This window comes from Lonchura striata, chromosome 5 (genome assembly GCF_046129695.1).
Source record: "Lonchura striata isolate bLonStr1 chromosome 5, bLonStr1.mat, whole genome shotgun sequence".
NCBI lineage: Eukaryota > Metazoa > Chordata > Aves > Passeriformes > Estrildidae > Lonchura > Lonchura striata.
In genome coordinates, this window is record NC_134607.1 from 30813467 (window position 1) to 30835959 (window position 22493).

A 22493-nucleotide genomic window follows, 5' to 3' on the forward strand; every position below is an offset into this window, starting at 1 on the left:
CTTTAAAATACACTTCTGACCCAAACTATTCTATGATTACAGTAGAAAAAGGAATTAGACTCAGAATGTCATGGACATCTCAGCCTCCAGCTGAGAATGCAATTGTATTAGTCTAAGTGTCTCAAAACTCTTCTTTCTCACTTGGTGTATTAAAGAATAAGTTTTAAGGAGATCCATGAAAAACGGGATCCCTGAGTATGAAGCTCTTTAAAGACAATAATCACTCTTTGAAAATTGTCCTGTCAGAAAACTCCCAGTTCACAGTGTTCCCAGTGTTGATATTTCAATAACTATAGTGGCTGGTTCAAAAACACAGAAATCATTAGAAATAAACCCCATTGCATATGAAGTGTAATCGGCAATATGAAATTACTGTGATTTGGATTTTCTAAAATAGGCTGTTGTGCTGGTCAGCAGTTAGCCCACAGAAAAAAGATGAGATGTAATGATATATGTAATGAAAAATACCTTCCCTGAAACCCATAGGATCTTAATTTTTCAGTGTATGATGAGATTCAGAGTTGTTTCACTTATGTTGCTTAGTTGAATGTAGACCTTCAAGCTGACATTGACACACTTAGAGAAACCTCTTTAGTAAGATGCTGGCACTGTGGCACCTCTTATTGCTAGAAAGATCATTGAGATCTACTATAATGTATAGATTTGTTAATGCTACTAATAAAGTAATGCATGTATTTTATCCTATAACATTTGGAGCTTTTTTCCTTTTTATCATGTCACTCTTACACTGAACCATGAGAGAAAGATAAGTCTTAGAACATGAGTACTTGATAAGAAATAAAAAACCCAAAATATATTTAAATGCTAGGTATTGGTACAGAATTGCATGGGTGAGGCTTAGGTAGCACTTAACTGCCATGACTTGGATTTTAAAAAAATAGTAAGGCTTCAAAAAGAATTTTTATGTTTAATGGAACTTTCATACACAATACAGTTTTTAAAATGTATTGCTTACAATAATTTCAGTTTTGAAAATCCCAACAGGAAACATATTCATGTTTAGGAACCAAAATACTTCTGCATTTGGATGTCACTTAATTAAATGCTTAACCCTAAAAGCTACTGCTGTACTAGTTTGTTTGGAGATCAGTCAGTTTGGTTTAGGGAGAGACAGACCTGCATTGGTTCTTTCTGCATGTGGACATGCATCTGTACAGAGGTCTACAGAAGTCTGGAAAATTGTTAGTGTTTTCTTGAAGACTAGATTGGGTTATGCTTCTTTTTTTGGTAGTATTTGGCATAGTATTTGCATTTCTGAACAATTATACAGTTAATAAGGTCGTTCAGAATCCATGTTTTTTTCTTACCTAAGATTGCTTTAAGTGAGAGGGCACAGTTTATTGGTGATCTCTAAGGAGAGAGTATCTAATGGAAAAACTTTGTAGGCTGAAAGACATTAAAAATGTTTGGCTATAATAGTGCACGACAGTTTATTATAGCTCTCCTTTTCTGCCAAGGGCCAAGTCACCCAAGGGCACTTCATAAAAAATGATGATCTGAAGCTGACATTGCAGACAGACTTGCCATTTTATCTTCAGGTTAATGTGGTAGTGTTGGCCAGTGGTTAAAATCATGCCTGACAACAATGTCACGGAATCATCTGCAAAGGCACTAATCATTTTTTACTTCAGTATCTTTTTCAATATAACAAGGATTACTGAGAGATTTCCTACTTAACACAGAACTGTAAAATATTTTTTCTCATAATATGGCTAATAAAAAATAGTTTCCTAAGACAAAATAACTGTTGAACAGAACTACAATTAGTATTGATGATATACTAGCTGAATACTTCATCAAACAAATTTCTGTCTGCTGTTCTTATGGAGTGGTCATTGGTATTTTCTTTTATGGTACTATATAATACCAGAATTACCTTCTTTTTGTAGGTGATAACAAAAAATAGACAGATTCACTCTGAAGTGCCATATTTTTGCTTTCTATCTATAGGGAACTGAGGTCTTCTGTGAGATAATTTCATGGTTCCTCAATTTTCTGATTTCTTTGTTAGGACCATGACATATTAATAACTTTATTGTGCGTCAACAGAGCATTGTGATTAGAATTCAAAAGCAGGATGGAAAACAAACAAACAAACAAAAAATCAACCTCCCAACACCCTCAGGAATATTCAAACACCACTATGGAAAACTAATTTTTTTTTTTCTATCTTGAAACTCACAGACTATATAAAAGATTCTGTTAGATTCTGCATTATGCTGCTGTCAGTTGAGCCGTGCTGCACACACTGTTGAATCACCATGTGGCATATTGGTGTAGAGGCTTCTGTCTGTTAAAATAGATTACACAGGGCTAACTCTATTGTCATTCCTGTTTTCTTATCCACACATAGTGTTTTTTTTCTAAAAATGTGTTTGCTGCAGCATATTTGTTACTTTTATGAGAATGAGGTTTCATGAATATTATGTTGTTTCTACCACCTACTCTTAAGATTATGAAGCCAGCAGGAAACAGTCATACTCTGCTATAATTAAAAACAACTGAAGCCAAGGGTCCTTTTGATGTTCCTTTCCACCTTGTACTCTTAAGATAGCTGCTTTGTTTTCCTGCTTATATTAAATCAATATAACATTAATTTTTATGTTGTTTCTTTTCTTCCCCAGATGTACATCCAGACAACAACACTTACTATCTCCATGAGTTTAAGTGCTTCTGTGTCTCTGGGCATGCTCTACATGCCCAAGGTTTATATTATCATTTTTCATCCAGAGCAGAATGTTCAAAAACGGAAGAGGAGCTTCAAGGCTGTGGTGACAGCTGCTACAATGCAAAGCAAACTGACACAGAAAGGAAATGACAGACCAAATGGTGAAGTCAAGACTGAACTGTGTGAAAGTCTTGAAACCAACAGTAAGTCATCTGTAGACTTGGTCAAGAGTGGCAGCACATCTTAATAGATGTACGTTCACAAGAATGCACTTTCTTTTAATAATAAACTTAATTATTTCTGTTGTTTGTTCTGCATGAATCCAGAGATGTGTCAGAATTCATGTACTGCTGAATGCAGGAATGTCTAAAGCTGTTTCAAAGAAATTGATTTTCACAGGAGGCTAGTAGAAAAAGACAAAAAAGCACAAGCAGATTTTGAAACGCCACATCTTTTAAAAATTGTTTGTTTTAGCTAGTGCTATTTTGATGTGTTGTACATTGCTGTGCCAGTGGTATGTCCTGACAGTTCATGAGGTGTATTTATGGTCATCATTGTATATTCAAAAGTCAAAGGCTGTTGAAAAAAAAATGATAATGAAAACAGCTAGCATTGTTTTTATTTTGCAGTCAGGTATGGAAACGCAAATAATGCTTTTTACCTTTCTACCTTAATATTTGTTGGATTGTTCATTTATCACAACTCATGAGTAACGCTTCCCAGCATAATGCTTCCCATCCAGGCTTTTCTTCTGGTCTCACTCATCTTGGTACAAAACCATGATAATTTGTGTGAAGCTTAATCATTACATGTTCTGATATATCATATGTTTTTAATGGGAAAAAAATTCTTTCCCATGTCAGTAAAGTTCTTGAATCTTGCTACATCTCTAAGTTGCTCTGGTATAGGAGAAAACAGGGGTTACAGCTCCCATTCCAGCACATGACATATCATTTTATAAACTGGACTTCATAATAATAATAATGATCAACTATGAGCAAAGACATTAACCTTATGCCCAGTGCTTAGAAATGGAGAATATTTTCTGAGAAGTTAGATGTCACATTAGATGGTCAGCAGCTGTGACAGCTAAGCTTTTCAGTCATTTTACTGCAAACAACATGGTTTAATTTTTATTTTTATTGCTTTTGGATGATATTAGTGTTAAAAAAGTACTGTTTTGGTTAAGGACATTGAGACAAGGAGGACCAAGTTTGCATTAAAATATTGTACTTTTTTCTGAAAATTTAACCCCCCTACTGAAATCTATCAGAGTTTGCCAGATTGAAGACTATATAAAAAATAGGCCAGAACTCTATGATACTGTACTATACCATGCTTGCTGATGCATGGAGGATACTGAGTACAAACTGTTTCACTGGAAAAACTCATGACCCTTCAAAATGTGTAAAACTGCTAAGGTGAGCTATGGGGTTATGCAGCTTCAGATTGAGACGTAACAAAAGACAACAAGAGAAGAAAGGCATAGAATAGGAATATGAAGGACTCAGTAATTTTACAATTCTTAGGAAAACTTAGAAGGAGAAGAAGGAAAACAGACATGGATTTTGCTGAGTGTACAAAATCATAAACTTCCAAGGAGAGGATAAAGCAGGGTTTTCACAGTAGGGTGAGAAAGAGTGTTATTAAGAAAGTCTTGGGTATCTGATGTTTATCTACTGTACCTAATTAAGAAATGCTGTGACTGGTATTCCTTAAACTAAGTTTATGCATAATTCATAGAAACAGATGCTACTGTTAGTCCAAGATAGATAGTCCAAGAGCACAGGGTAATGCTTATTTACGTGTTCTAAACATGACTTCAACAGTAACACTTCTATATAATTCTGAGCTCACTAGGAGTATATCCTGACCAGGTTCTCATCCATCGTAATGTTTCATAGGCAAAAATTCAGTCAAGTCATTTGCATTCCAGAAAGCTCTCCCTATGTAATTGAGTTCTAGGCCTCCCTGAAACAAAGGCTTTATTGTCAAAGACATTAAAAGTTCCTGTGAATTTTAAGTGCACAATGCAGCATAGGTCCTTTTCACTGTGTTACTTGTAAAAACTTCTTGACACCACAAAATTTCTTCTTGCACTGACTCTATGTGAGATGGATCTTTCTTTTCAGTGATAGCATATGAAACTGATTGCAAAATACCAGTCTACTTCTAGCATACCAGAAGTGGGCAGTGGTTGTTTCCCCCCATTACCAAGCACAAACACTAGAAATGATGATGCAGTTCTCATAACTAGGTTAGAAACAGGATGAGATAGTCACATGAGCCCTTTTGCTTCCCATCCAGAGACAACTCTGCTCTATCTAGTTTGTCCTGTTCCATGTAACCCATGTTATTCTATGTTGTCTTCCACATGAATATGTTCATGGGTTTATTTGGGGCAATAGGTCCATATTCAGTGAAAAACAAATTGTTTCTGGGAAACAGGATAAAAAAAAAATCCAGGTGTGGTTACAGAAGGCAATGACAAGTACATTAAATGAATATAGGTCAGATCATAATCTACATTGCTCTTTTATTTTATTGTTTTTATTTTTTGTTTCATTCCAACAGCAAAGTAGTAACTGGTGCTGTAAAGGAGTGTTTATTCTCAGAAATATTTTGAGCCAAGTCTGTTACTTTTTCTGGTTTGTCAAATGTGGTTCATGTTATTATTGTGAAATGCTAACAGTCTGAAAGAGCAGACAGCTGCTGAAGCTTTCAGGTCCCCAAACATTACCTCTACACTTATTCCAACAAACTAAAAAGACAAATGCAATATTTATAAAGTAAAAAACCACAAACACTCTTTGGAGATGAGATTAGTTTTAATTTATTTCAAACTACTGTCTACATTAAATACCTGCATTATAATTTTCTAAAGTAACAGCACTCAGAACTCAACTGAATAATTTTTGTTTCTTGATGAACTCTAGATTAATTCTATCAAAACTACAAAAGTTACAGCAATTTAATTATATCAGCTGAGGTGTGGAAACTGCTATTTTTGAATTTTGTATTGTATTCTTGCAAATGTCCTCACATAATTCAGCTTACTGAATTGTGATAAATCTGATTATATTACATTGCTTTGGGCTAAAAACATGCACATGTAAAGTTATCACAGAACTCAATTCAGCTCATACAGGATAATGTGGTAATCTAACTTAACTTGATCATGTATTTGACCTTACTGTCAGGGAAAGGGTTAAAACAAGCTCTCATCTTTCTATCCTTTTGTTCCCAAGTGTGCAGGGTTTGCAGATGAGCATTTATCTGTTATTTATTAGCTGGGAAAAAAATCCTTCTATGCTTGAAGATCCTGATGCCATTTCATCAGTCCTGCATTATTTTGAGTAGGAGCTCAGCAGGCCAAAAGAAAAAATAGAATCCTCTCAGAAATCCAGCTGTGGGAGCATGGGAGAGTTCAGACGGGATCAGTACATCCCATTTGAAAGATCTGAAAGATGCAAATTAGGCTAGACTTGCTTCAAGTGTCCCAATACATGCAAATAAAGCTATTTCATGTTGGTGCTAGAATATTGTGATCAAGTATAAGAAAGACTTGCTTTGTGTACCATAAGCAGTCCTTTCATGAACTAGCTTTTTCTAGACACAAAGTACTGGAACTACCTGTGCAAGTGAAAGGAAGAAAGATTCCATTTTGCAGCTTTCATTTTATTATTCATGGTTATATATATATTCTTAGGTAAAAGGATTATAGTAATATGTGAATTAAATAGTCTGGCTCTGTTGTGTCTTAAAAAATAGCAAATGCACTAATTCAAATTGCTCAGAAAATCTAAGAAAATGAGACAAAAATCAAGAAATAAACTTAGTCATACTAACCACTATTAATTTGTATCAATTTGGTGATCCTTTATTTAGTTAAATCTAGGATGCATAAGAGAGGAACTGTCATTTCTCAGTTTCTGTATTCTGTTCTTCACAAACCATCAGATTGTTGGGCTGAATTTAGCAGTTAGGCTGAAGAATGCTTTTCCTATCTATCTCAGCTGTTCTCACCAGACCCTATATAGAAAAGAGAAAGAAATTGAAGAAATGTATGGAAATAGAATATTTGAATCTATAGACAAGGAAACTTTTTTGCCATCCTGTTATTTTCATCTTTCCAGCTGCAATATTCACTATCATAAGTAGAACATGTCTGTAGCAGACAGAATATGAAACATTTAGAAAGTCGAATTCCTCTTTATGCAGTGTAACATAGACTTTATTATAGAGAAATAAGAGACTCAGTCCCCCATCAGTCTGATTTTCCATGTACCCAACTGATTTAAAATTATACACCTAAGTATGAGACCTGATGTAACCACTTTTCTCCTCCAACCATTACATTAACCTTGAGTGATACGACTTGAGTCATATTTTTATAGCATATTTTTTATATTTCTTAATAGCAAGGATGTAAGGGCTAGAACCTGAAACAAACTTTCTTAAAAGATTCCTAGTTGTTTGGTTTTTCAGCAATAGTAGAGCTGTTCAATTCTCTCAACATATTGCCTCGTTCTGAACAAGGAGTATCAGCTTTGACCAAAAGAAGACATGATTAGCTGACCATCAACATAAGGAGACCATAATTTTCTCCAGCTAATATGTTCTGTAGGGACTATCTGCTCAGTTTCTCTAATTTGGAAAGGGTTAGGCTATGTTCCTTTCAAGGAGCATAAGTCTCATTTTGGATGGACAAACCACCACTAACTGCCATGTTGTCTTCAAACAGTAGAAGAGAAAGAAAAATCCAGTCTCTAAAGTAAAAAAAAAATTATGTAGAATTCAGACAAAATAATACCAGGTGTTGAAATGCTGTTGTGGGTATGCTGAAACCACTCACCATTTTACCTCTGCTTTCCCAAGTCATAAACAAAATAAGTGGTCATGAACACAGAAATTGGGATCCAGTTTATACACTGCTTATATACATCCTTAAATATTCTTTATTCCATGAACATGGACCATATTGCTTGGAAATATAGTAGGACATTGTCTGAGTTCAAATGCTAAATATGTTTTTTCCCTCCTCTCTTGATTCTTAAAATCCTGAATTTTTTTGTTTTTGTTTTTGTTTTTGGTTTGTTTCTTTTTCTTTTGATTTACAGCCTCCTCTACCAAGACAACTTATGTCAGTTACAGCAATCAGGCAAACTGAGCAGGGATGAAATGCACTGGAAGATCTGCAGGACTGGATCTTGCAAACATAGACTTTACCACCACCAGAATTCAGTCTTGAAAATATCAGTAGTCTACATTCAAATCAATAGTCAGTCTCCTAAAGAAAAAGGATCAAACAAAAGCAAAAGGCAAAAAGAGACAGGGGAAGGAAAAGTCCAGTTTTATAACATAGTGTCAAGCTTCTGAACTGTTCACTCACAAAAGGAAGCAAATCACAAAAGGAAAACAAATGTTAGCTTGTGAAAAAAAAAAATGCTGTTGAAATAAATCATGTCTGATGTTATATTTGTAAGTACTTTTTTGTGATTGTGACAATTTCCTTTCCTGTCCTACATTGTTCAACTCGTAAAAGAAGATGAGTTTGTTTCTTGTGACGGCTGACTGAATTAAGTCCTGGGTTATGCTAAAAAAATGCAATGGTCAATGCATGCTAATTTTTATACAAAATAATTTATTTCTAATAATAAAGGAATGTTTTGCAAATGTTGAGACTTGTTTTGTTGCAGTTTTAAGGGAAAAAGTCCTTACACTGTTGTCTATTGTTTGTTTAGAATGTGCAGTAAAGGTGGGTGTACAAATAAAATAAAAATCATGGCATCAGAAGAATGCAGTGTAAACTCTAAGCATGTGTGTATGTATGCATGTATGTGTGCACCTGTGTGTGTACATACGTGCATGCCTGCCTGCATGCGTGTGTGTGTGTACTCTGCAGTGTGTGAATTTATTTGTTCAAAGCTTTGTGACTATATTTTCTAATGGAAGGATTTTTCCCTCTTCTTACCCTCAAAGTAAATTCATTTTATATGTTTGTAAAGTAAAGGAGTCCTGATAGTAATTATTTTGTATGATTGTATTATATTTTTGAGTCTCCACTAATAATTTTGATTCTTTTCATTTCTGGAACTTAAAGTTTGTAAGACTTTATGACAGCTAGACTGGATTAAGCTGAAAGTCTATTCAGCCTAGTATCCTGTCTCTGACAGGAGAATGTAGCAGATGCATATCTCAATAAAGGTGACTTTGAAATAACAGAAGAGAAATCAATGGAGAATTTGGAAAGCAGTAGCCTAGTGAATATATGTACTATTGCCTTATAAACACAAATCAAAGAAATAAATGCCAATCTACAATCTAATCTCCTTCATATCTAATGCCCATCATTGTGTGAGGTTTGAAACAACTATGCAAAGAGAAAGAGAAAATCACATTTATATTTATCATGTTAATGAACCCCTCCGAATAATTAAAAAAATACAGATAGGGACTGTCCCATTTGTTACTATTCCTGTGATGGATGTTCTGTAAGACTTTTTCACTCCATCCAGTACTTGCCATTCATCAAGTCAATGGGTCCTCACATGCAGCTGATTATTAAATGTTATGTCTCCTGACTTAGCCTGGATGGCTCCTTGTGATTTTATCCTCGCAGCAGATGTATTTTTATAATATATCTTAAGGGAGCTGCAGTGGGTCCTAAATTACATGAATGAAAGTTGAAGTATCTGAAACTGCATCTCTTTCTATTACAGTGACAGCATTTAAACTTCAGTGCAGCTGTCAACTGTATGCTAGTGAGTGTTCATTTTCAAAGATTTGATAAAACATACTTAGTGTTTCCCAGAAATTGCATGTCTGAAGTATTGTCTCGTGATTGCTTTGGTATATATGGTATTGTGTGCTTGGTATGAAAGATATTTTGTGTGAAATTTCCTCTAATGACTATGCTACAAGCACATAAAAGCCAAAACTACAAACTAACATATGCTTTCTTTAAAGCATATAGATGATGCAGGTAATGCAATGAAACCTGCAAAAAAAAAGAGTAAACTGTTTTAGTTCTACTTTGTTAGCCAATAGCTCATAAACTTGAAGTTTTCTTGTGGAAATACATTGATTAGATCAATTTTTAACAAGACAGATTTTCATGCCTAGGATGGATTTCCTAAAAGAGAAAGAAAATCTGTTTTATCTGAAAAGCAATATTTTGACAGAGTTGCTTTTCAAGAAGCCTTTGAAAAGTTTCATTTTCAATACACAACGAAAGAAAGTTTCAGATACTTTGGAATATCGATACCTATTAACTTAAGCATAACCCTATGCATCTGAAAAAGCAGTACATGGGAATTGCATTTAAAGCACATTTCATATACACATAAACATATATTACATGTACATAATGATTAGTATATGATATATAAATATTTTCCAGTTTCTCAGTAGTCTGAAGAAAATGTTATTGTAAACAGATTTGCCAGGATCAATAAACATTTTCTTTTGGTTGAATAGCAGGTTAAAAATGGAATGTAGATTAATATGTGCATTTCTGTGTAATTCTCTCTGAAACATGGAGTATATTAAGGCTGTAAATCCCACTGGCATCAATGTAACTAATCAGATAAATGAGAACAGAGTAGGAATTACAGAACAGCACTGGTCTACAGGCTTTCCTTTCAATAGGGTGGTTATATGCAGTTCATGAAAATGCACAGAATAGTCCACTCAGATTTCACAGTCATGCAGTAGCTGAGATCTTGAAGTTTAATAACTAAACTTTTGCCTAGGTACAGTAATTTTTTCCATCTAAAATTAAAAAATGTCTTTATTCTACAAAATTAGGATTTATTTCTGCTCACATAGAATCAGACTATTCAATTACTATTACTGATAACTTGTGTGTGGTTATGCTGAAGCAACTCCATCAGGGCACACAACTTATTTTTACTGACAGCAGAAACAAGTCCTTAATGTTGTTTTGTGACTGCAAGATAGATACAATGAGATCTGAATGACTCTATGTATCAGGTCAATGAACCAGGAATCAAACAGAGCTAACAGGCAATACTTTAACTTTTCTATAGAAAGAGTAATGAGCCACGGCATCTAAATTCTCCTTTTCCAGAAATGCCCAAATAACAATTTCCACAAAAGGGTTTTTAACTAATAACATTACCTCTCTTCCAATTAATAGATAATTTTTAGTACTAAACAAGGAAACAAATAAAGCAAAGCATTACTAAGAGATACAGTTTGTAAATCTATTTTATCGGAAGATAACTTATTCATTTATACATCTACTTCAAGGCAGAATATGAAGGCAGAAGACATAAAACGGTGTAGGGAGCAGTAGGCTTTGTTTTGAAAATGTGCATAAATGATCCAGTATATTTCCCCTTTGCATCAGCCATTAAATAAAATGATAGCTTATTACACTTTCAATTAACTTAAGTGGCATAATTAGAAAATTACATATTCTGGTTGAATTTTGAAGAGCAAAATTCAATGTCAGAAGAAGGAAACATTACTTTTCCCAGTTTTGATAGTATCTAATCTAATGGCACCTTTAGTACTTGTGATACTGCAATTGCATCCAGAAAACACCATTTTATATGCGTGTTTCATTTGCTGTGGATTGTTACCTCTTGCAGTCTGAGTGTGAAAAGGTCTTTTTCTCAACAAGAAGTAATTTCCTTCAGACTTTCTTCTGAAATTTCAGTAGCTAATAGGAGAGCAAGGAATGTGTATCACTAATCCTTTATCTGCTTCCTGGGAAAGTAAATTATTGTTATTAATGGGTTACAGCAAATAGAAGAAGGAGCAGATCTTTTCTGTGAACTGCATCCTATACTTCTGAATAGTATAGAAATCATATTGTGTCCTGCTTAGCTTAAAATTTAGCTTCTTTCTTGGCTTAAATTATTAGTAAGATCATGAGAATGGAAAAATATTTGGTGGAAATAATCTGTTGCATCTGTGCAATGAAAATAAACTGGCTGACGTGAAAGACAAATTAATCTGTAAACGCTTTGGTTATAATAACTTAAAGGAAATTGGAAAACTTACTAATGAGTATATTAAAAGCTTTATCAGGAAACTTGTTTCAGCAGAATCTTATGAACATTTTCAGGTTGTCTTAGAAGGTTACTGTAGAAGTCTTTGCACATTTCATATATTTTGATAACTGTAAATTCCTCTGTCACATTGAAACACTAAAATAATGGAGAGCAATACTTTTTCTCATTTGACATTAAAATGTGACAGCAGGTCAATAACTGCCAGGAACTTAATATTTTAAGTGGTACAGCAGCAGGGAAGAGAAAACAGCATTGTCCTAGAAGCTGAAACAATGCTGTAAATACAGTAAGATGCCCAGTATCCTTATTGACAAACCAAGCTCCTGTTTGTATTAAACAAATACCTTGTCTCCTGGTAGAAGTGGAGTAATATAACATACAGAGGAATATGGACATGAATGAAAGAAAAAGAGCAGTCACAGCAAAAAACCCTTCCATAAGCAGCACAAAATACTGGAAAATGTTGAAGGATTGTACCAGCTCCAGACACAGAACCCTGTAAAGGGCACACTCCATCCCCAGAGTGGGTGTTCATCTTACATCCTCTGCAGAGGTGCAGTGAGAAAACATGACAAAATAATCAATGGAAGCAAATAACAAAATAGACCCATTTTTCTTTAAAATTCAAGTAAATATTATGATGGTGTCCAAGGAATAGGCACAATTTCTGCAAAGACCTGCAAATGCAAGTATGTTAACATTTTTTTCACAAGGTGTAAGCTGTGATCAAAGGTTGCAACATCACAAATAAGACAACACCTCTCTTTCCACCAATGAATTAGCTCATTCTCTTTTATCAATGACTAATTCAGTGCCAGGATTTCAGAAAAACTCAGACAATTCCCTGGCCCATCATAACCTAGTCTGAGAAGGAACTGGATGACATTTTCCAAAATAAAGGGAAAATTTCTCTGTAAAACTGTTTTTTTTTTTTTTTTTACTTAATTTTAAATTTCCAGGTCACCAATATATTGAACAACACTGCAAGTGCACTAACTTCATCCTCATCTCAGAGGAAGGAAAACATAAATTGCATGGCTGGTATCACATCCTGCTTCATGCACAGGTGTCTTTGATGTTCTTTGAGTGACAAGCCAAAGTTAAACATTATTCTGAAAAATTTTTCTGCAAGATTGATGTCAATAAAAAGTGATATATACGGTACTAGTTTGAAAGCCTTTTTTTGCTTCCTGTTTACCTGATAAAGCATTTGCTCTGTTTCTGGAAGCCTACTGTACTTCCCAAGTTGGCAGCAGTGTCTTTACTGTGTTTGTGATCACTATCACATCAATATCAAACAAGTATGACCTTTAATAAAATAAACTATATTTATTTAACTTACAAGTTTTATTTTTCCTAATATTCCTTGAAAGTTTGATGAACTTTTCAAAAGACATGGTTTGGTTTATGATTGGACATGATCTTTCTTCAATACAACTTCTAGTAGTTTTGTCTTACTCCATTTAGAGCTATTTTTCCAAGTATTCGCTTTGGTATCATGAAAAAAACCCATATCAATAGAGTAGATAAATGTCATGAAAAGGAGCAATATAAGGAACAAGAAGGTGAAAACTGCTTAAAGAAAGTAACAGAACTCCAGACAACCAATTTCTTTCTTTTGAGGAACAGAATAACCATCCATATCTAAAGACAATTTCATAGGCTGCAGCTGTAAGTCTTCCTCAGTGGCTGTTTTCTTAGAAAACCTTATCAATTTGATTAGAATGGTATTTTTTTGCATGGAATTTTAATAAAATATATATTAAAAAAAAAACAGAGCGAACAGTGAAAATGAATGCTGGAGATGCATAAGATATATTGAACTGCCAAATTTTTGAGAACTTGCATGTTACAAGAGGAGTAAAAATTAAATAATTAAAATAGTAAATCAGAGATGAATCTCTCAATACTTCTATTTATCTATCAATATTTTTACATCTCTCACATATTACAGGCTGTAAAGAGTACCTCAATATTACTTGTCTATTCTTTTTATATCAGAAGTTCAGTTCTTATTGTGTGCATAATTCTGGGACAATAGAGTAGTAAATATAACTGTATCCATATATTCTGTCCTAGCTCCGCATAGTTTTTACATCACAAGTGCTAAACACTTCTGAAAAAAAATATGTTATTTATTTCTTTGTTTCTATGGCTCATACACTTACCTGAAAATATAGAAGGAGTTGCAATCATTTTGATATAGAGGTTATCATTTCTAGTGAGAGCTTCTCTCCTTTGTCATTGTTTTCAGTGTGACACTGAACAAGGAATGACAGAAAGATTAGTTTTATACAAAATTCAGGATATTCTTCACTGAATGACAGCTATGGAGCACACAATTTGCAAGATAATAACAGTAATGTGATTATTTCAAATGCCAGACTGAGGGCGCTTTATAAATAACTGTCCAAAACACTGAAAGTTTAGGACAGATGTCTGAAAGTGTGTTCCAGAGATAGTTTCAAATGTCTGCATTTCAGAACCTGTGTTTCACTCAAGAAAAATGAGCTGTTACTTCAAGAGACAGACCACACATAAAACCAGAAAAGGGAGAAACAACAGCACTGGCAACACCATAAACATTACAGGTGAAAGAAATGAACCACCTGTTTTTTTAGAAAGTCTGATTAATTCAATAAATTTTATAGTTATGTATATTGCTTTGCACAAAACCAGAAATTAGATAGTATAGATATATGCTCATGAAAAATTATCACACCATGCTTTCTGCTTGTTCTACACACAGAAGAGAGCTGCACATACTTAAAATACTATGACTTCCTCCATGTTTTTTTTCTTAAAAGAATCATGCTCATGATCCCCTTGTAATAAGTTTTGTTAAAATACATCATGCTTTCCTTTAAAGAACAAGGAGGGACAGCTGCATGCAGACAACCCTGTGTGCCCATTTGAGGGAAGAAGTATTGTTGAGGCAGGTGCCTGCACTCTTTCCATCACTGCATCCTACTGTATCCTATCTCTTAGCACCAAGACACCTGACACAGCTCACGACCTGTGTTTGATGAGGTTTTGCTTGAAAGCCACATTTTCCCTAAGCAGCACTAATGACAGGAGAATGTTTTTTGTGGTAGGAAAACATCATTGAAACTATTTCCCATGTGGGTGATTTTCCCATAGATATGAATTCAGGGATCCTTTCTGGAGAGCAAAAGTGTAATGTCAGCTTTCCTGCCTGGTGCAGTGGATACAGTGGAGTTCAACAGCAGCTGCCAGGGCCAAAGGGCTGGTGTGCTATGGATGCAAATGAGATTCAAGGCTCTCTGGTGTGGGGAAACCACACGAGTCGTCTGAAAAACATTTGCATGACACAGGACTTGCAGCATATCCTGACCCAAGATGTAGATGTTATTCTTTATCAGGTAAAGTGACAGTAACAGGTAGATCAAATCATGAGTTTTCTTTCAGTGGGATAATGAAATTTCCAATAGATAGCCCTCTCTAACCTCACGGCGGGGGGGGCGGGGGGGAGGTTATGAAGTTAATTTTGCAATAAATGAACTCCCAATTACTTGTAGACACTAAACTGAAGAGACTGGTATCAAGTCATTTTAAGAGTTCAGTAATGTCTTCACTCATATCTGTTTTCCACTGAAAGCTGAATTTGGACACAATCAGATTTGTAATACACAGCCAGAATTGCAAATTTTACATTGGGTAGACTGAGTCAGACTTTCATAAAGGAAGTAAAAACTATAAAAATGTAGGTTGACTGACATACCAGGTATCCCTGGTTGCTATTCCAATATAAAATGGAACTAGAAATGTGCTGACGTGCAAAGAGATCAAAGTAAGCTAGGTCTTTGCTTAAAAATTAAATGAATCTACAGAGGTACTAGCCTGGAAAAAAAAAAAAGGCAAAAAATCTCCTGCAGTAAGATAAAACAAATTATCCAACATTCTGTGAAATAATTAGAATATCCTACAAAGAATTGCTGGCTGTTGGAATTTTGTACATGGTAATTTCCATATTTTATTTAAAATACTGCTGAACCTGATGAATACTTTAATCAGAATAAAATAGCAACGTTTTTTTACTACAGTTCTATTCCTTACTTACAAACTTTTAGATTATCTCAGCAAGTAACAATACTGACACTAAAATAGGCCCAGGACATAAGCAGAAGTTGATCCACATGGAGCTGAAAAATTTCAGGCAGGTACTTTCCTGTATGTAAGCATCAAGATAAATCAGTGTGTGCAAGTCAGCCCTCAGAGACCTCCAAGAGAGGATGAGGTTAGATACATCAGAAGCTGGTTCTTGCTTTCTGTGTAAAAGGGTCTCCATCATCACTTCAAAATGTTTTGGTCTTGCAACAAGTCCACATGCTCAGAAGCTGACCAAAATACAGAAATCCATAGAATGTGTTTTAAAAAATACAGCCCAGAAGAAGTTGAAGAGGAGCTTCAAATGAAACATGTACTGTTCGTACCATTGAAGTGTATCTTTAACTTTTTGATGTTGGTGCTTGTGGTTGGAATACTTTGGCAAGATGATATATTCTAATTATCAGAATGTATTATTATTATCAACATTAATTTGTATTTCATCAGCACTTCTTGTACATTATTCTGAATTTTATCAGCAGTATCTGAAGAAGGTATCTGAGGTATCTTAAGGGCTTGCACAACTGGTGAGTTAAAGATAATTGTAGCAGTACTGAGACTCAGATAATTTCCTATTGTTCACCACTGCTGAAGTGTGTTGATTTCCCTTCACTTTCTGAGGCTAATCTGTGATTTTACTTGACTTTGGAAGCATTCTAGCCTGCAACTGAGACACAGCAGACTTGCAAAACTCCCTGTGTGTGATTCATAGCAAACAGGAAGGAAGTGATTGGCAAACTGCAGCTCCATTCTGTAACAGAACTATCTGCTTAGGTTGTCTGGGATCAGAAACTCCAGGACAACCCACAACTAAAGAATTTCTCCAAAGAAATACTGTATGGTTGGGCAAGAGGTGTCTGTCTGCCTTTTAGAATAACTTAAGCTTGTCAGGCCACAGTGATTTATCTGCAGCTGACTTTTATTAACTGACCTTGTCATAGTAGCCTGTATTTTGATAATGTAAACCACTAACTTTTAACTACAATATGAAACATGAAGCTGAGGGACTGAAGCCTTTTCATCCCTCAGGAACTTATTCCTATTCAGAGATCCAGTCTCCCCCAGGGAGCCATTCAATGTAATTGTTTTTTGGTTGGCTTCAGTGATTTTGCTTTAATAGAAATGCCCCCTAGGATGGTCCATGTATTTATAATTTTATCCAGGAAAAATTCTTCATAGTTTCTGTTTGGAGTTTGCTTTTTTCTTAGAATCTGTTTTCTAGAAGCTAAGAAAAATTGAAATTTTTGATTCTCTGATTCACCGAGAATTCTTATATAGATGGGAATATATTTTCCAGAATGCTTTATCAGTAGCAGTAATGCAGAAGTAGCTTTATCATTTATGACAAACTGAATTCTTCTCTCTGTGGAGCTAATCCAAGGCTTTCTGTAAGATACTGGTGTGTCCTGAGAGATGAAGGCATCTAGTTCTCCCTGAAATGTCCAGGATAGAAATTTGATAGAAGGGTGTAATTTCCAGGTCACTAAATTATCAGTGTCTAAAAAAATAAACCTGGCTGTTACAAAAGCTTGTCTGCCACATCCCGATCCTGAAGCAATATTTTTTGAAGAGTTGGGAAATAGAAAGAGAATGAATACCTGGGAGCTATGATGGAGGTTATGACTTGGGCAGAGTTTGTGGTACCTGTAGCATTTCCACAGAGTTGCTGCTGCTTTGAGATAAATGCACAAAGCAATTTAGGTGTTTCAGTGCTGCAATCAAAAGATCATATTGAAAATTAAAAACTGCTAAAGCCCAGTTCAAACCAGCCTAAAATTCGTTTTTATATGGCTCTGAACTGAAGCTCTTCATTGAACAAAAACTGAAGCTAAATCTGCAGTAATTCTCCAATATTATAGTTCAGCTAAAAACATGATGATTCCAAGGGCAGATAGCTTGGATGCTTTCTCTGTGTGTATATGCACTTCTGCTCCACAAAGAAAACCTTTCTCGCAAGCAAGAATTTGCTTAGATGTTCCTTTATTAATCCTGTGACTAGTTCAGTAATTCAAATCTTACCAACAAGCTGTAAAATAGTGTTCAACTCTCAAATATTTATATTTTTTCAGTTACACTGACAAAATTGAAATATGTTTTGTTCAGTAAAAATAGATACTTGTAGACTGAGAGGAATCCAGAGAGAAAATCTTGTGCAGACAGATATTTCCATTGTGAATACTGTTATTTTTAATTTATATAGAACTTGTCTGAGGGAAAAAAATCTCTTTGGAACAGAATAAGACATCTTTTCAGTAAATGGAACAGCATAAGAAAATTATATAATTATGCTGCATGATAAAATAATGGCTAAGTATATAAACCTTGTGAAACATAGATAAGGAAGTCTTAAATTTGACAAGAACTTTGAGTATAGGACAAAAACCCATAAATTGATTCAATTTGCATGCCTACAATGTATGTTAATGTATCACAACTTTGTTTATGATGATAAACTAAAAGTACCTTTGGACATAAAAGTTACATAAAATGTATAAATTACAAAAATGCATAATTAACTAAAAAAACCCTCAAAATTACCCACTGTGTATAGAGGTTTTCTTTATGAAGGTGATTATCTGCAATTAGATATGAAATCTCACAGCTGTTATACAATGAATTACCCACCTTCTCAACAACCTTTTTGTTATAATTTTGTTTAAAATGTTGATAAAAATTCTGTCTAAATGTTTCTTTAACAATAAAGATTAAAGCAAACATTTAAAATAGTAATAAATATAATAACAAACTTGTTAGTAATCTACATTTACTTGGAGATATTTGCTTATTTGCTGCTAAATATTTTCTTAAAAGCTAAGTTTTAGTATTTTTTCTGTTCAGTTATGTTAAAGTTCATGGTAAAATGGAATGCTCTATTTGTTTTCCAACATCATGTAATCCATTTTTCTGGATTATCTCAGAAAACTGGGGACCTAGAAGTCTTATAAAGCAGCAATTTGAACTCAAGGCAAAGAGGACAGAACCAAGATCTTTTCATGGTGACCAGTGAAAGAAGCAGAAGCGATGAGCACAAACTGAAATGCAGCATCTCCCTCTGAACACCAGGAAACACTTTTATACTGGGAGGGTGACCAGGCAGAGGCACAAATTGCCCAGGTAGGTTGTGAAACCTCCCACCTTAGAGATCTTCCCAGCCAAGTAGCCAAGGGTGGCCTTCCTTAAGCAAAGGGGTAAATCAGCTCATCTCCAGAAGTGCCTGCTAACCTCAGCTCTTCTGTGATTCTGTGAACCATTACCCATTAAATTTTTGTAAACCTGTTTCAACACAAAAACAACCTTTTAAAAGCCAAACAACTGACTACATAGACAGCTACTTGTTAAAATCAATGTATTTTCACATGTACAGATGTGATGGGCTTATTCCTGGGAAGAATATGTTGTAAATATATTTAAAGCTTAGTAAATATTGTTGAGGAAATAGCAAATCCATGTGCAGAATAGTAATAAATATATAATGTCCTTTATATAGAGAGTTATGAGATATGGCAGATGAAAACAAAGAGACGTGTAAAGAGATTACAGAAATTGATTTGTTGTAGTCACAACATGTTATGTGATTAAAGTTGGAGGATAACAATGTCTCTGTGTGAGTTCTACACATACCTTTCTAAATAATGAAAACTAAACTTTTCATGCTTTAATTTTTTTCCTACTGCAAACTCAAACATGTTTCTTCTTTAACTTTTCCCTGAGAGATGAGAGAAGTTATGAATAATGACATATATACATATATACAAATAAAAATATTGTTTTCACATGCCATATTAGGTAGTCATCTGATATTGACATCAATTCTTCTGTTTCTATGCAGTAGGATGATTTTCAATTATGCAGGAAAAATCTGAAATTAGCAAGCTGGGAGGAAAATGTGAAAGGAAGAGAAAATACGTATTCTATGCATGATAGACTAGATCTACACAGAAGTGATTAAAAGGGAGCTATTGAATGGAAAACATAACTAGTACAACTGAGTAGGCCATAAACCTGAATTGAAACAGGGTAGTATGTTGAAGGTGATAGTAGAGTCAACTGAGCTAAAATTAACAAGGTAGAAAAGTATTAAAACAGATTTTAAATTGTAATTATATCACAAGTCTCAGTAACTGTATGGAAACACATATAGATTACGTGTAGGACTAGGATGCTGCTATTTTGTGGGTTATACAATAAAAAGAAGTGTTTATTCAGCCAAATAAGAAGCATCTTAGTGATTAAAATTAAATGTGGTTCTATCATCATAAGTCTAAATGTTATAGGGGATGGATACTATCAACAGGACAAGTGGCTAGTTGAATTTTATCATCAGCACTATTTGCTGCCATACTAATAGATTAATAGATTACCCATCAAGACAGGGTCATGTAGTCTGACCTTCTGTGAAGGAAAGAACTTTCCTAAATTAATTCCAGTTTGAACTAGGACAAGTCCTCTGGAAAAATGAAATAAAATCTTATCTTAGTTTAAAAAAATCTGAGTGATGATAAATCTAGCACTCCTTTCAGTAATATGTTCCAAAGGTTAATATCTTCAGTATTAAATTAAAAAAAAAAAGAAGTGTTTTTTTTCTCTTAACCTGAATATATCTCTGTTCTACTTTCTGCTTAGATGTGCTGGCACGCTAACATCTCTGGTCTCTTTGTGACTAGTTATAGGCTGTAATGAGGTTGCCTTTTAACCTCCTTCTTGTTAAGCTAAAGAGATAGAATTTCTAGAGTCTTTCACGATGTGACTTTTAGTTACTCTTTTAATCATTCCTGCAATTCTGCAATGAACAAAGTATCATCTTGACTATTCTTGAATGAAGGCATTAGATACAGACAGAAACTCTGGAAGTCATTGTCTCAGTAAAAAACACAATGACTATACTTAAACTGCTCAATATGTGCTGTCCAGGAGTGATTCCAGGCCTCCAAGCCAGAAGATGCAGATTCTGTGTCTGTGTCTGTATGAGTGATGAACTCTTTTTTCATGGAGCAGTGCTACACTGCATTGTATTGGACAAAAGTATCTGGATTTCCTGTGATACACCCTTGGCCTCAGGATGAAGTTGCAGTGCTTGAAAATTAGTATTGTTTCATTGGCTTTCAGAAGTGATATTTCTGTGCTTCAGGTACAACGTTAATCATATGTAGAATATAAATACCTATTTTCCTTTCATGAAGGAAATCTGAATAATCAGAGTAGGCCCTATAGGCTAAGGCAGGGTGAAGTAGGCAGAATTTTGTGCAGTTTCATTCATTTTTTCCTACACAGAATAGTGCCTGAAGCAAAATAAAGAGAGTTCAACATCTAGATTATATCCAAAAGCAACCAGTTGGTTTGCTTCCAAAGAGAATTCAGGAATGAACGAAGTTACATATAGAGTGGACCAAGGAATCAGACCCCTGGGAACGAAGCCATTTGACAAGGAAAACACATTCCCAATCTCCTATTAATCATGCCAGTTCTTGTGTGTGCAAGAATGGTGTTGGTCTGTTTGCCCAGACAGAAGCTCCAGTAAAATTTAAAATACTGCTGCTTCTCTGACCGGCATCTCACACAGTGCCTAGAGAAAGTTTATCATCTTCCATTGAGAAAACTGATATTCTCCGTTAAAGCCTATAGCTATTTGTCTAATGGAAAAATTAGCCTAGAACATTTTCTAGCTGTTGTTAAATAGATGGGTCCAGAGTGTTAGCCTCTCTTGCTTTGAAATAAGGTAAGATAGAAGAGCCACTGCATTATACTTTTTCTCATTTTATTTCAAATAATGATCACAAGTGTTATTTTTGAGATGAAAGCTATCTACCTCGTTTAGAATTAATATTCTTAAGCCTTCCTTTTTAAAGGTAGAACATGCTAAAAGCAGAATCAAACCCTTGAGTTCTGTATATTTTAAGAATATAAAATAATAGCATTTATTTAGCTTTTATCACAGAATGTTTATACTTATTTTATTGTCATTTAGCATAACGTTTTCAATCTTCTAAACAGTTCAGTCATATTATTAGGTCTTCTGGTAAACAGTCAGATACTTAAGGATATAAGAGTTCACTATCATTCATTGAAATATCAAATTAAGGAACCAGACACAGAAAATACTGGTTTATGGCAGTAAAATACTCTACCAACCTGAAAATTGAAGTGCATAGGGTTCTATGTCAATTCATGTGACAAGAGCTGATGCATATGCCAAGATTGCCAAAGATCGCCAAAATCCAGCAGTGTTGATGAGGGGTCAGAAAGTTGCTTTTCTTTTAGCTTCATCAAAGGCTAAAATAATTTTATGACAAACCTTCTACCTGCTCCCTATCTGATGAGCTCAGAAGAGAAACATTCAGAGGAGGTCTTGTCACTCAAAGAAAGAGAAAAATTGACAGCAAAATGTCCCCACCATAGCTTGAGGATTATGAGTTTTAAGAAACCCATCATTTTGCACATCTAGAATGAAATTACCTCCAGCACGACTTTCTGTCTCCAGAGCAAGAAATTTTTCCTTCTGTGGGAGCTTTTGTGTATTCCCTCACCTGTACAGCAATGAAAGTACATATCTGAGGTTTGAATTTGGATTTAGACCACTTACAGATGTCTTCTTGTTTGCTTTTAAATCTGATGTTCATCACTTCAGTGTAAAT

The 22493-nt window shown here is 34.6% G+C and overlaps 1 protein-coding gene across 5 annotated transcripts in view; it reads left to right on the top strand.

The window, feature by feature from the left end:
- GRM8 (glutamate metabotropic receptor 8) overlaps positions 1 to 13626 on the top strand; it is a 316036-nt gene extending 302410 nt beyond the window's left edge. For 4 of the 5 annotated variants that reach the window (XM_021555217.3, XM_021555218.3, XM_021555220.3 and 1 more), the window contains 2 exons: positions 2646 to 2892; positions 7810 to 13626. In XM_021555217.3, the coding sequence (XP_021410892.1) occupies positions 2646 to 2892; positions 7810 to 7859 (297 nt within the window). In that variant the 3' untranslated portion in view covers positions 7860 to 13626. Of the gene's footprint in view, positions 1 to 2645; positions 2942 to 7809 lie in introns of all 5 variants that reach the window. The other variant, XM_021555222.3, reaches the window with a different exon arrangement.
- The last annotated feature ends 8867 nt before the right edge of the window (positions 13627 to 22493 follow it).